General features: G+C 40.7%; 1 protein-coding gene across 2 annotated transcripts; it reads left to right on the top strand.

Annotated features, from left to right (window-relative positions):
- The first annotated feature begins 7048 nt into the window (after positions 1–7048).
- Positions 7049–12856, top strand: irak4 (interleukin-1 receptor-associated kinase 4). Of its 2 annotated transcripts, XM_030731192.1 has the most exons (11): positions 7049–7461; positions 7551–7696; positions 8113–8268; positions 8695–8855; positions 8934–8998; positions 9110–9224; positions 9325–9434; positions 10101–10287; positions 10502–10564; positions 10883–11047; positions 12569–12856. In XM_030731192.1, the coding sequence occupies exons 1-11, from the start codon at positions 7301–7303 to the stop codon at positions 12629–12631; spliced, it is 1392 nt and encodes a 463-aa protein (XP_030587052.1). In that variant the 5' UTR covers positions 7049–7300; the 3' UTR covers positions 12632–12856. The 2 variants fall into 2 exon arrangements, with proteins under 2 accessions (XP_030587052.1, XP_030587053.1); XM_030731193.1 differs by lacking the exons at positions 7049–7461; positions 7551–7696 and having other exon boundaries at positions 8132–8268; positions 8717–8855.
- The last annotated feature ends 299 nt before the right edge of the window (positions 12857–13155 follow it).

Genomic DNA, 13155 nt, shown 5'->3' with positions numbered 1-13155 from the left:
AATACTGCAGCAGATTAGCAGCAGCACACCTGCGGCTGAAAGTCTCTTCACATCTCAAAGAAAGGTCTTCTTAAGTGTTTTTGGCACTTGTTATGCAAACTTGGATGGCACAAGAAAGAATGAAAGCAGGCCAACTCAGTCAGTTGACCCTTGACTCCTTAGTGGCAGTCAATCAGCCTGACATCATCAAAGAGGAAATCTGTCATTTTTCTGTCAGAATCCAGAGAAAATTAACCAAGACGTTTTTTCTTTTTTAAACTTCTAGTCATCTGCATATTATGGTTCTTACTTGCTTGTTAATGTCAAGGAAATGTTAGCAATTTAAACCCATAAGTTGCTGGTCTCTTTGTAGCTGCAAAGCTACAGAGATTAGCACTGATGAGCGTTGGATTACAGGGTCCCTGCTGGGATGTCAAAGGGCTTCGCGGGCTTCTTTCACCTCCACCCTCAGTGGAGCACAGCATCAGTGGCTGAGGTTGCCTACAATCAATGATTTTCTTCAAGAGGATCAGAAGGCCTTTTCAGCATTCAGGGTCACTATTGACCTGCCTCAGCCCACCATACCCATGAATTACACCCCACTTATATCTTGGCAAACCAATACAAAAGGATCTCCCACAGAAATCTGGATTCAAACAATGGAGGTTATAGGCTCAATGAGAACCACTCCAGAGCTCTGACCACAGGGGAAGTTGTAGATAATGCAAGGCAATAATGAAATGGAAATTGTAACATTTGATTAAAACATCCAGTGGTTACAGATGCAACATTTGTTTAGCCTTAATTTCATCCAGATTTTCAATTCTTTGCAGCTTGCTATACATGCAACGATGGCTTAATGACTTTGTGGGGAACAAACCAAACCCCCCCTTCTTGACTTTAACTAATGAACTTTATTCAACATAATGCTGGAATTAGTCATGATGAGGAGAAGCTGCAACAGCCACTTTAAGACATGCCTTCAAAGACTGCTGGAAACATAACCAACATAGACTTTTTTAGGATCATTTTCAAACTTCCAGACCAAATGGTGTCTGCACCATAATGGGGCAGCTTTCTCGGACAATCTAACAAAAAGAACTGTCTTACACAACCAGGCTCAAAGACTGGCAGTCATCTGCCACAATGCTACGTTCATAGAAATGTGCTCCAGAGCTGCTGAGAGTGATGAATGAGTTAATCTGAGTGCAACTAGTCTGCTGGCACAGTTGGCAAAGCAAAACATTGATTCTGGCAAAGCAAAAGTAGCAAAGGTTTGAACCTAAGTATCTTGAGTGCCACACAATCTGATGTCATCAGGCAACCAAAGATAAGATTATCTTTGGTCTTTATTAACAAAAAATAGAATTTGGTGAGCAAACGTCTATGATGAATCCACCTTTATTTATATGTGCCATTCTTCATTAAAATAAGGGTACGCTCATATTAATAAATGATAAATATACCTAATGGTCTGTTTCCATGTATTAAATTCAGATGTGGCATTGCATGGCTCTTGGCATTTTGCCAGATATCCCAGAATACACCAGGCTAACAAGTAGCCTCAGAGTGCTGGAGATGCCAGGGGAGGGTGTTCTTTTTGTTCTCATGCTGCTGTGCTTGGTTGGACAGATCATTTTGGGATCACAGCCAGAGATTTTTGAGGAAATATGAGAGGGCAACCTCCTGGAATCAGGCAGTGTCGATGACCACTCGACTGCAACGCGGTGGTGAGCTGCCACTCAAGATGCCGCCAGATCATTCCTTAGAAGTAAACTCCTGATGAGCTCTGTGTGTGTGTGTGTGTGTGCGTGCGTGTGTGTGTGTGTGTGTGTGTGTGTGTGTGTGTGTGTAGGCCAAGAGGAAATTGGACAGGCAAACAGCTGCTATTCCCCGCAAATTCTTCAGCCCACAAAGCAGAAATGAAAGGAGACTTTGAAACACAAAAATTACTTTAATTTCTGGTTGACTTCAGTCATATTGCCTTAAATTATGTGAACTGCCATATGCTGCCAGGCTTTCTGTGTGTGTGTGTGTGTGTGTGTGTGTGTGTGTGTGTGTGTGTGTGTGTGTGTGTGTGTGTGTGTGTGTGTGTGTGTGTGTGTGAGTGATTTCAACCTTGCCCCATATTCTAGTTTTAGGCATATCTAAGGATGTGCTAATATTTACCATACTAGTCATTAATTAGTAGTTGCAGGCTGCCATCTATGTGTCTAATGGGCCATTGCAGTATCCTTGTGTGCACACATTTGATCCAAGATTTGACATGCAACATAGTGGTGGGTCTCATCAATATTAAAGCTATAAACATTCACAAACCATAGCGATAAAACACCTTCTTGTGCAAAAGGCTTTTTAATTGTTGTTCAGTCCCTGGGGTACATTGATTTGGGTCAACAGTTTTCCACTATGAGAGGAGACCTCCTACAGTGAATTCTCAGTGTCTATCAGTGGCACACTGCTAAAAGCCTTGTATGCACAGGCAGTATACATACAAAGATACATTGAAGTTCTTTCATTTGACCCTGATGCTGTGCCCATACCCCCTGTTGCTCTTCTCTGGACCTCCCATTCATTCGGCTCATTTGAATTCCACCATGGGAGACCTCCGATGAGCTGGGTGAACTGTTAAACTCCCCGACAAGACTACTAATTAATTTCAACAACTGTACACACTGCAGCTTTGGTGTTGATTTATGAGCATAAATCTGTTTTTTGTTTTTTTTTTCTAAGAAGTGGGCTGCATCTGGCTAAAGCCCATAATTACTTAAAGCACTGCATGCAGACATGTATCAGAGACGAGTTTGTGTTGCTGTCTCATTTTAGATATAAATAGAATAGCAAATTCAAACATGTTTAACCTGAAATGTGGCATGCATAGACCAGAGAAAACGACAAAGTTTAGGATCTGTTTTTGGTTCCGATTGTTGTCCTTCTGTTGCATCGTCTACTATTGCTGCACTTGTTGATTGACCTTTTCCTTAACTGCTGTGTTTTCATTTAATTTGTGCACTGCTGCAGCCATTCAGTAAGCGGAGACATTTAGTCAAGAGACCAGTGATACCGAATTACTCCGTTGGATTCAATATACAATAAAAGAAACACAATCAGCATCCTTTTGGTGAACAGCAAACCATGGTAGAAGCTTCCAGCATTCCAGTTATCCCATTTGAAGATGTGATCTCTATAGAAGCTGTCAAAGAATGCCTTCACTGCAATACATACTGTCACAATTTTTCACATGTGGAGTTGCATCATAGCCATGTGTATTTCCAACACTCTATTGTGGAGATGCTGACATAGGTGACATTTTGAAAGATATTTTCCTCCATGCTGTAAGCATGTTGCAGGTCTCTTTTTCTTTTGAGTTGCAAAAGCTCATCATCAGCCACCATCTTTGCCAGCGCCTTTCTGTGGGGAGTTTGCAGGTTTGCTCTGGGTGCTCCGGCTTCCTCTCACAGTCCAAAGATATGCAGTGTGTGGGGTTGGGTTAACTGTTGATTCTAAATTGCCCATCCACATTCACAGGTCTGTGACAGACTGGTGACCTTTCCAGGCTGCCTCTCGCCCGATGGCAGCTGGGATAGGCTCCAGCCCCCCCTGTGACCCTGAATTAGATAAATGGAAGAAGATGGATGGAGAATAGAAGATTTTTTTTTTGTTTTTTAATCTTGCAATTTGTGGATTTTAGTCGCTTTACTTGCAAGATTTTACAAAAACATTCCCTCTTAATAAAACACACATTTTCACTGCAATACATTTGTGATGCATAATGGTGACCACATGTTTTAAAATTGGAGGCAATTGTATATTTGCAAATAAGATCATTTGCAATTATGCTGTGAACAGACACCAAATGGTTTTAATCAGTTGGGGTCTTTTTATTATCATTTGAGAACTGAGCCCATTATGTCCCCCTGTGTTTTATTGTTATTCAGTATCCCCTTCAGTTTTTGACTATATTCTGGTCTCCTTTCAGAATAAGATCCTGGTGGGACTTTCTCGATTAAATAAAGGCTTCATCTGTTATTCTGAGGAAGAACTTTTTGATCAGTTCTTACGTTGAACTGTTAATAAAATATCTCCCAAATCCTAAATGATAAGAAAAAAACCTCACTTAACCACATTTAAATCTAACACCATAATCATAACAGCCTCTATATCATCCATGTCCAGCACTAGCTGTGTCCTTGTTCACCATTAAAGTTTCTGAGATAGCACATGATTTCCTCTGATCACTTCCTCCACCTGCAGAGTTTCTACCCGCTGATTTAAGCCACTTTGGCACTTCTCCCACCTCTGCCCTTGTTCCCAAACTACAGGGGACCTCGCTTTCTGCTCTCCACCTCTTCTTCGCCTCTATCAGATCCTCTCCTCCGCCTCTTTCTCACTGCACTCTAATTATTGTGTGCCTTCTCCCCTGTGTTGCTTGTTGGTTTTCTTTTCTTTCTTTTTTTTTTTCTTAACTTTTCTGCTTCTCATCATTTTTAGTGTCAGACTCTTTTGCTCTTATTCTCTTCTCCCCCCCTTCCTTTGTCTCTCCGCTCGCCACAGGAGAGCCCAGATTCTGGCTTCACTCCCTTCCTCTGCGTGTGAAGTGTGCATGCAGCGTTTGGATCCTGTCAGTAGGGTTAGAGGAGGCATGTATGAGATGATTTGGTCCTTCAAAGGATCCCCTATGCACAGGTGTGAGGGCTATCCTTCATCAGCAGCACAATGATGCAAACACACACACATACACAAGGGGGGGAATTTACCTGAGCTCTCTGTAACTCAGGTCCCTGTCAAACGAGGATCTACTTTGATGGTCTCTTGGTCACCGCTGGCTTGTGTTCGCACCCCAGTTCAGCACACAAAAGCATACACACATAAAAAACAAAGGCACAGATACACTCACTAACCACATATAGTTGCTCTAATGAAGTCACACATCATAATGCAGAGGTACTCAAATGTCCTCACATCATATTTAATCATAAACAACTTCTGGCAAGCTCCAGCTGAAGTCATGAATTGTGTGTTTTTGAAAGATGGTATCAAACCTCAGGAATAAAGAGAATACACACTTCTGCCCACCACAATTGCAGTAATGGCTCTCATTATGCGTTTCCCTACAAAATAACTTAATTGCAGTTTGGTGAATGCGGTGAAGTCTCCTTTTCATGTAATTCAGACCATGTGGATGCACTGTCATAGAATCCATTCGAGAAAAAAGAAAAGTAGCTATTAGTTTATGAGTCACTAGCTTTTATCATTCACGAAAAAAGTCAGCATCATTCATGGTGTCATCAGCCTAGCCTGTAAAACATCACAACAGGCCTGCGGGTTGCAGTTGCCTCTCTCTGCTTGGATCTTCTCTTGTATGTTCGTTGCGTGGCGACAAAGTGAAATGATGCGCAACCGTGTAAAATCATGCAAATGTTGCTTGTCATCATCCGGACTCATCAAAATCAAGCGCGGCATTTAAGGATTGTTTTGTGTGAAGTCTGTTGCTGGGACATTAGTGATGCCATATGCTTTGGGTCAGTGGTTTCACAAGCTCCATGCTAAAATAATAATCTATGAACATTATTTATGTTACTTCACATGGTTTCTGGTAGATGGAGCTGGAGATGGAGAGGTTTAAATTTTAACATATCTTGCCGTCTTATTCATTTGACAAAATTCTTTTGTGTTTGCCCGGAAACAAAAGTTGAATGCAACCTTGATTCAGAGTGAGGGTTAGAACTGCATCCCAGTCGTGACTGTGAAAGCTTTATAGCTTAACCATATCAAATAAGATCCAAATTAACCTTTACTTTGTAACTGTTTGGTGTGTTCGCAATGCTGGCAGCATGGCTCTCTGGATGGCTGGCTCAGTGTTTTTGATCTATTCATAAACATGTTATTGTGAGCCTTTTCATATGCAAAAAAAAAAAAAAAAAAGTCTTAATCTTGTGTGTGTGGTTTTATTTGTCAGAAGTGTATTATTTCTCACACACACACATCTTGCACTTTATCACCCCACCCATCCAACAAGGCCTTTCATTTCCACATGGAGCTGATAGCAATTCATCAAACACAGTGCAAACTGCAACTAACACGCCATAAACAGATCCAGCATTTCTGCTGGACAGAGAGAGAAAAAAAAGCACTCTAAGCACTTTAGACCAAATGCCTCCAGCTGTTTGCCAAATTTACTTGACATGAGATTTTACAGTTTCCAAGAGAAATTTTGAGCAAGTTTTTTTTTTTTTTTTTTTTTTGCTGTTCTGTGTGAAATGCCAAAAACTGCCTTATGTGCAATTGATAGATTGATCAGTACCTGACATCCAGCCAATAACAGTCTGCACCCTTTTTTGTACACTGCATTAGAGCGTTTAGTAACATATTCACAAATTTCCAATTTAATGTTTAAACCAGGTATTCAGCATATACAAAAAAGTACACAAAAGATGTTTATTTATTTTATTAAATTTTTTTTTCATAATTGTTACCTAGATCATATTTTGATCATCTATTCAGAAAAATGCAAATATGATTCCTAGAGTTCACAAAGCTGGAGAAGCTATTGTGGGACCTATTAGTTATGCATCTGTTTATTTTGTTCTTGTCTACTACTGAATGTATTCAAATTATATGCATAAAGTTATCACAATATTTGATATATGCAGCAATTATTATGTTATGTTTCAAGATATCTCAAACTATACATTTTAAGGCAGCTGGAATCTGACTTTTAAAAATCACAGAACATTCACAAAGTATGTAGCTGCTGAAAATACAAGTTAATCATAGAAACGTGCATTATTTCCTCATTAGGTCTTCTGTGCACCCCCAACTGGACACTTTGTTTCTCTTCATGATCCACTAGAGGGCGCCATGATACTGCAATTCTGTAAACCGCCATCACAGGACGGCAGTCTCCCTTTCTGCGCTTGTGTTAGAAAAAAAGAATAATGTAACACACACACACACACACAGACACACACACAGAGACACACACAGAGCAGTTGTTAGTTTGTTGCGTGCTTGTTTACAGGTAAGAACAGCACAGACTGTACTATATGACAGCACTCATTCTTCGCATTTCCGCTGTGTAGGTGGAGACTTTCTGTGGGACGGCCCTGCTGTTTACGTTTAGGGGAAGTTGGTCAATATCGGAAAAACACACGTTTTTTTGTTTTTAGAGCTGTGAACGAAAAGAAATTCTGTTTGCGATTGTTCTGGTTCAAAGAGTGCACTCGGTGGAGTATAATTAACGTCTTTAGGTCTAATGTCATGACGGCATGTTTTTTTAGATAAAACCCAACCTCGGGTTTTGTCCGATTTACCCCGTAGAATGGATAATTCAGTAACTTCCGCTACTTACATTCGCAACGTCAGTTATCGTTTACGTCGCAAGTTATCCGATTTTTTGGATCCTCAGGACAGGTGGAAAGATGTTCTGGTAGATATACAAAAACCGAGCGGGGAGCCGAGGTACTCTCAGCTCCACGTCAGGTAGGACGGTGGCAGACTTTCTGATGCGTTTGCGTTTCATTGAATGAAATCACACTGATTGATTTTTATTTCTGCCGCTCTCTTTTAAGGAGATTTGAAGGTCTTGTGGCACAAGGTCGCAGTCCCACAATGGAGCTGCTCAATGACTGGGGGACGACCAACAGCACTGTGGGTGAACTTGTGGACATTTTGAAGAGCCACCAGTTACTGGCTGCTGCTGGTGTTCTGCTACCAGGTATGAGTTTTAATAATATCTGCATGCAGCAGGTATAATAAGCCTGTTGCAGCTTAGCTGATCCCACCCTACTTACTTGTGCTTACGTCATCCTCACCAAACCCTTTTTTTTAAATCCTCCCAACAATATGATCAGTTAATTTGTTACTTTAAAAAATTGTCAGCAACTAAAAAAACAACAACTTCATAACAAAAGTTATGAAGTTGCAATAATAGATTTAGCAAAAAAAAAAAAAAAAAATTAAATAAAAAATTTCTTGTGTTCCAGTAAAGGTCAAGTGATGACTGGAAAATAAAGGGAAATTTTAAAACCACAGTTTTAAAGGATGAAAAACCAGGCTTGTGACCAGTGCACCGTTTCAGCCCAGTAACTTATTCTGAGAACTTTTTGCTTTTGTCCCCACACACATTGGAAGAGGCCAGTCCATCAGAGACGGAGCTGACCCCTCCAGTAAAAACCCAAAGCACCGCTTCAACCAGGCTGCTGGGAGAGAGCAATGCATGGGCGCAGCCTGTCACCACTATTCTGCAGTGTCGGATACCGCAGGAGAACACTGAACCAATACACACAGGTCACTTTTCTTTATTCTGAATTCTCTGTTCATATCTTGATTGATTTTTATGGCATTTCCTAACTCAGTCATTTGTGAGTCATATCCATGTGATGTTTTTTAAGTATATCTCATTGGCGAACTGTCATTATCTGCTGAAAACCTCAGCTTAAAAAATATCCTGTCCTCCCTAGTGATCAGATTATGTAAATCTGCAACTGCAATACTACAGTACAGCAATAAATTTACACGATTAGATTCGATTGTTATTAAACTAAGCTGTTTCACAGCGGTGTAGGGTAATTAACAAAGATGATATTTTGATTTCAATGAATGAAAAACAGTAAATGATGCTGTTTGTTTCTGAAGTTGTGATTTAACATAATTGACAGCAGGTGGCAGTATTGGGATCTTAATCATAGACGTTAACTGTGTATCCCTCCTTAGGCTTCTCCACTTTCTTATACAGTGACCTGATGAGGATAACGGGCAACTTTGATGACCGTTCCACCTCAGATGGCGGGAGCCGACTTGGAGAGGGAGGCTTTGGGACAGTATACAAAGGTCTCCTGAATAACAAACCGGTTGCAGTGAAAAAAATCAAACCGGTAAGTGAAAAGCTTTTCAGACGAACCACACGCTTCTGTAGATGTTGTTAACCGCATCTGAGAAAAAACATTATTTAGGTGGATGACATGCCACTGGACAAGTTGCAAGATCAGTTCAACCAAGAGATCCAAACTCTGAAAGTGTAAGTTTCATACGTCTACCTTCAGCAAGAAGGTGGAGAAGCATGTTTAACATGCTCTAACATTTTAACACAGTCACTCTGGAATAATAACAGCATTTTTTTCCCCCACAGTTTGAAGCACGAGAACTTGGTTGACATGGTTGGATTTTCCTGTGATGAGCAGCACCTGTGTTTAGTGTACACCTTTATGGCCAATGGTTCTCTGCTAGACCGACTGGCTTGCTTTGTAAGCATTGTTCACTCTTCTACACACAGTCTGCTTTCCGCTTCCTGTGCTCTGACAAAGGGATTTAATCGCATGCTTTTTTTTTTTTTTGTTCATTCAGGAAGGAAGTCCTCCACTTTCCTGGCACCAGAGATGCTTGATAGCAGAAGGGACAGCTAGAGCTTTGGAGTATCTGCACTGCAACCATCACGTCCACAGAGACGTTAAAAGGTTCAGAGAGTGGAAGCTTTCCAGCAGTTTTTTTTTTTTTTAAAAAGAATAGTTTAACAGCTTTTGGAAATACCCCCACAGAAGAGAAAAGATGCTACATTAACTTCTGTAAGGGTTCTCTATGGGTGATTAATATCTTGCACCATTAGTTAGATGATGGTATTTCATCAGAGGCAGTTGGTGAACCAAAATGTAGACTTTGAGGATGTAAAGAAAGCTTTCCCACATGGTTGTCTGCAGGTCATATGAGAAGGTTCTGTTTAGGGCTAAGTAAAAAAAAGAAAATAGTTTCATTGATGCAGTTTTACTCCCCTGCTCCAAGTCAGAGGCTAGTAGGCAAAACTTGTTAACACATTGTTTTAGAGTTAGGAGTTTATATGCATAGACAGTAACATGCATACGAATAAGATATAGTCTCATATTTTGACTAGTCAGCTGTAAGGGTGCTAGTGGGTCAGTTTCTCTCAATAGAACCAGACTCACTGTTTCTCCCTGTATCCAGTGAATATGTGAGGCTAAGCTAACCAGCTCAAGCTTAATTTTTGAAGGAAAGGCATATGCGAGGTATTGACCTTCTAATTTAACTCTTGGCAGGAAAGCCAATAAATGTAGAAATATACATGTTATATATCACCGCTCACTGTCACTCCTATTTTTTCCCATTAGTGCAAACATCCTATTGGATGAAAACTTTGTGGCAAAAATCTCAGACTTTGGGCTGACGAGAGCCTCAGCCAAGCGGACGTCGACAACCATGATGACGGAGAGGATTGTAGGTACCCGTGCGTACATGGCACCTGAGGCGCTGAGGGGAGAGATCACACCAAAATCCGATGTCTTCAGTTTTGGAGTGGTAGGCTTTCTGTAGACACAAATGTTCAAGTGGGGGGTCGGCACTTTATTAAAATGTCTGTCCTTGCACAGAGTCACTATGCGACGCATATGCTTATTAGGACAGCTGTGGGAATTCTGCCGTGCTGGTGATGCCACTTGGCACATGGTGGGGTAATAAGGTTTTCCTGTTGCCCGAAGCCATACGATTAACCCCGCCTCTCTGCCATCTGCAGGTGTTGTTAGAAATATTGTCTGGACTGCCGCCAGCTGATGAAAACCGGGAGCCACAGTTCTTGGTAAGTTGCACAAAAGAGGCTTTCACAGTGTATCTGTCAAGCTGCAGTTTGTGCTTACAGCTGATTAAAGGCTTTGTGTTTAATAAGTCAGGGAACATTATCAGTTATAGCAAAATTGCAAAGGGTTTAAACCAAAAGTTAAAATCTTTTTCCTTTTAAATGTTTAAAGCTTTATCTGTGCTGATCGTATGCTAATACCTCAATTGGTGTTTAACACACAAATGAGTTTATTGGCATGTATGGCCAGTGGAACATATTTGATGGAAGCAATATTACTGTGTTTTTTTTGTTTTTTTTTTCCCCTACTTCACTTCCTAGATGGAGATTAGGTATGACATAGATGATGAAGATGAGGAGCTGACTCTGGAGGATTTTGTGGACAAAAAAATGAAAGACTGGGAGCTGAGCCAGGTGGAGAGCATCTACTCGCTGGCTTGCAACTGCCTCCATGAGAGGAAAAACAGACGGCCTGTCATCAAACAGGTACAGGAAAGATCCTGGTAGATATATTGTATAGGTCAAGCTACTATTTTGGAATGTGCACAACTCTGCATGTCAGCCTGAGCTGCATACCTGTGTGATGAGCTTCAGGAGCACTGTTAAGTCTGTTGAATTAAGAAATCTCACAAAGAGGAATATTTTTTAACTGTTTTTGAAAAGAGGACACTTATTAATGGAATCAGGTCATAGTTTATTTGGGTTTTTTTATGCCATTTGTTAGCAAAGGCCAGACACTTGTTCAACTGCTTAATAAGGCTAATCTCTAAACAGCCAATCGCAAGGCAGCAGCTCACTGCATAATAGCGTGGGTATGACGACTTGCTGAAGTTTAAAGCGAGCATCAGAATGAGGATGAAAGGTGATTTAAGTGACTTTGAACGTGGCATGGCTGGGACCAGAAAGGCTGATCTGAGTAGGTCAGAAACTACTGGGATTTTCCCACATAACCATATCCAGTGAGTGGCAGTTCTCAGGGTGAAAATGCCTTGTTGAGGCCAGAGGTCAAAGGAGAGCAGCCAGACTGTTTCAAGCTGATATGAAGGAAACAGGAATTCAAATATCCACTCGTTATAACCAAGGTTAGAGCAGAGCATCTCTGTATGTACATATTGAACCTTAAAGCAAGATGGGGTACAGCACCAGAAGACCACACCGGGTGCCACACCTGTCAGCTAAGATCAGGAAACTGAGGCTACAATTCACAGGAGATTGGAAAAGCATTGCCTGGTTTGATGAGTCTTGATATCTGCTTTGACATTCAGATGGTAGGGTCAGAATTTTGTCATAAAAAATATTAAAGCATGAATCCATCCTGCCTGGTATCAGGAGTTCAGGCTGGTGGTGCTGTGGTGATGTAATGGTGTGACGGCCTTAGTACCAACTGAGCGTTGTTTAAACACCACCACTCATACCTGAGTATTGCTGCTGACCATTTCCATCCCTCTATGACCACAGTGTGCCCATGTGAGCCATGTCACAAAGCTCAGATCACCTCAGACTGGCTTCTTGAACATGAGAGTTCACTTTACTCAAATGCCCCCCCACCCCAGTCACCAGATCTCAGTCCAATAGAGCGCCTTTGGGATTTGGCGGAACAGCAGGTTCACATCATGCAGCTGACAGTGTCTGAGGAATGTTTCCAACATCTTGTCGAATGCCGTGAAGAATTAAGGAAACACTGAAGGCAAATGGGGGTCCAACTTGATACTAGCAAGGTGTATGGAGTGTATATAATATCAACAAACATATCATTTAGGGGATTTAGCAAATGCAGGTAGTAAGATAATAGAGGATGTGCTCTAATCCTAATAATGAAGACAAAGCAAAATCCATTTTGAGATTTTAAGATTTGATGAAATGTCATATTGATGCGATTTCTTTTTTTAATCAAGCATAAATGCAGTAAAACCTGAAACGTTGGTTTTAATCTAGATTTGAGACATATAGATGTTATTAAAAAAAAATTATTTGTGTGCTTCCTGATTTAGTTATGTGTCTGAACAGGTTAACGCAGAGATTCACGGAGTTGTCAAAAACATTTCACTGGATCTTCCCGGAAAGGAGTGAAGCAAAGCATCCCAGGGATTTGAGAGCCTGCTCCAATCACACTGCAGATCCTCAGATGAGTCTGCTGTACTGCAAAGATTTAACTTTTTTTTTAATAGGTGTAACTGTTATGAAAATACTGCAGTGTGGTGCTGATTAAGCTTTAGTGAGGCGATTATTATACTGACTAATGCTTTAAAAATTACAGTGTGAAACATATGTATTGTGAACATTAAAATAAAATGAAAGTGATTTAAATATTTTTTATTTTTCTTCTTTAAAAGAATTATAAGAAAACAAATAAGACCAAACATGATTTTCTTTTTTTCCTATTATGACATTGTATCAACATAAAGGGACATTCCCTTCAAACATGAGGTGAGCTTAGTAGTTTGCCTAATATTAATCAGTACATCAGTGGATGTGGCAACATTTCGATCAAGGTACTTATAGCATTCCCTTTCCCATCCAGTAGCTTGGCATTCCATCTCATATGGGAACCGGCAAAGTTGGAGTAGCTTCCTCTTGTGAAGTCTGAGATGTGT

Source organism: Archocentrus centrarchus, chromosome 6 (genome assembly GCF_007364275.1).
Source record: "Archocentrus centrarchus isolate MPI-CPG fArcCen1 chromosome 6, fArcCen1, whole genome shotgun sequence".
Lineage (NCBI taxonomy): Eukaryota > Metazoa > Chordata > Actinopteri > Cichliformes > Cichlidae > Archocentrus > Archocentrus centrarchus.
The sequence above is the reverse complement of the archived record's forward strand: the minus strand, read 5'-3'. Positions and strand labels throughout refer to the sequence as shown.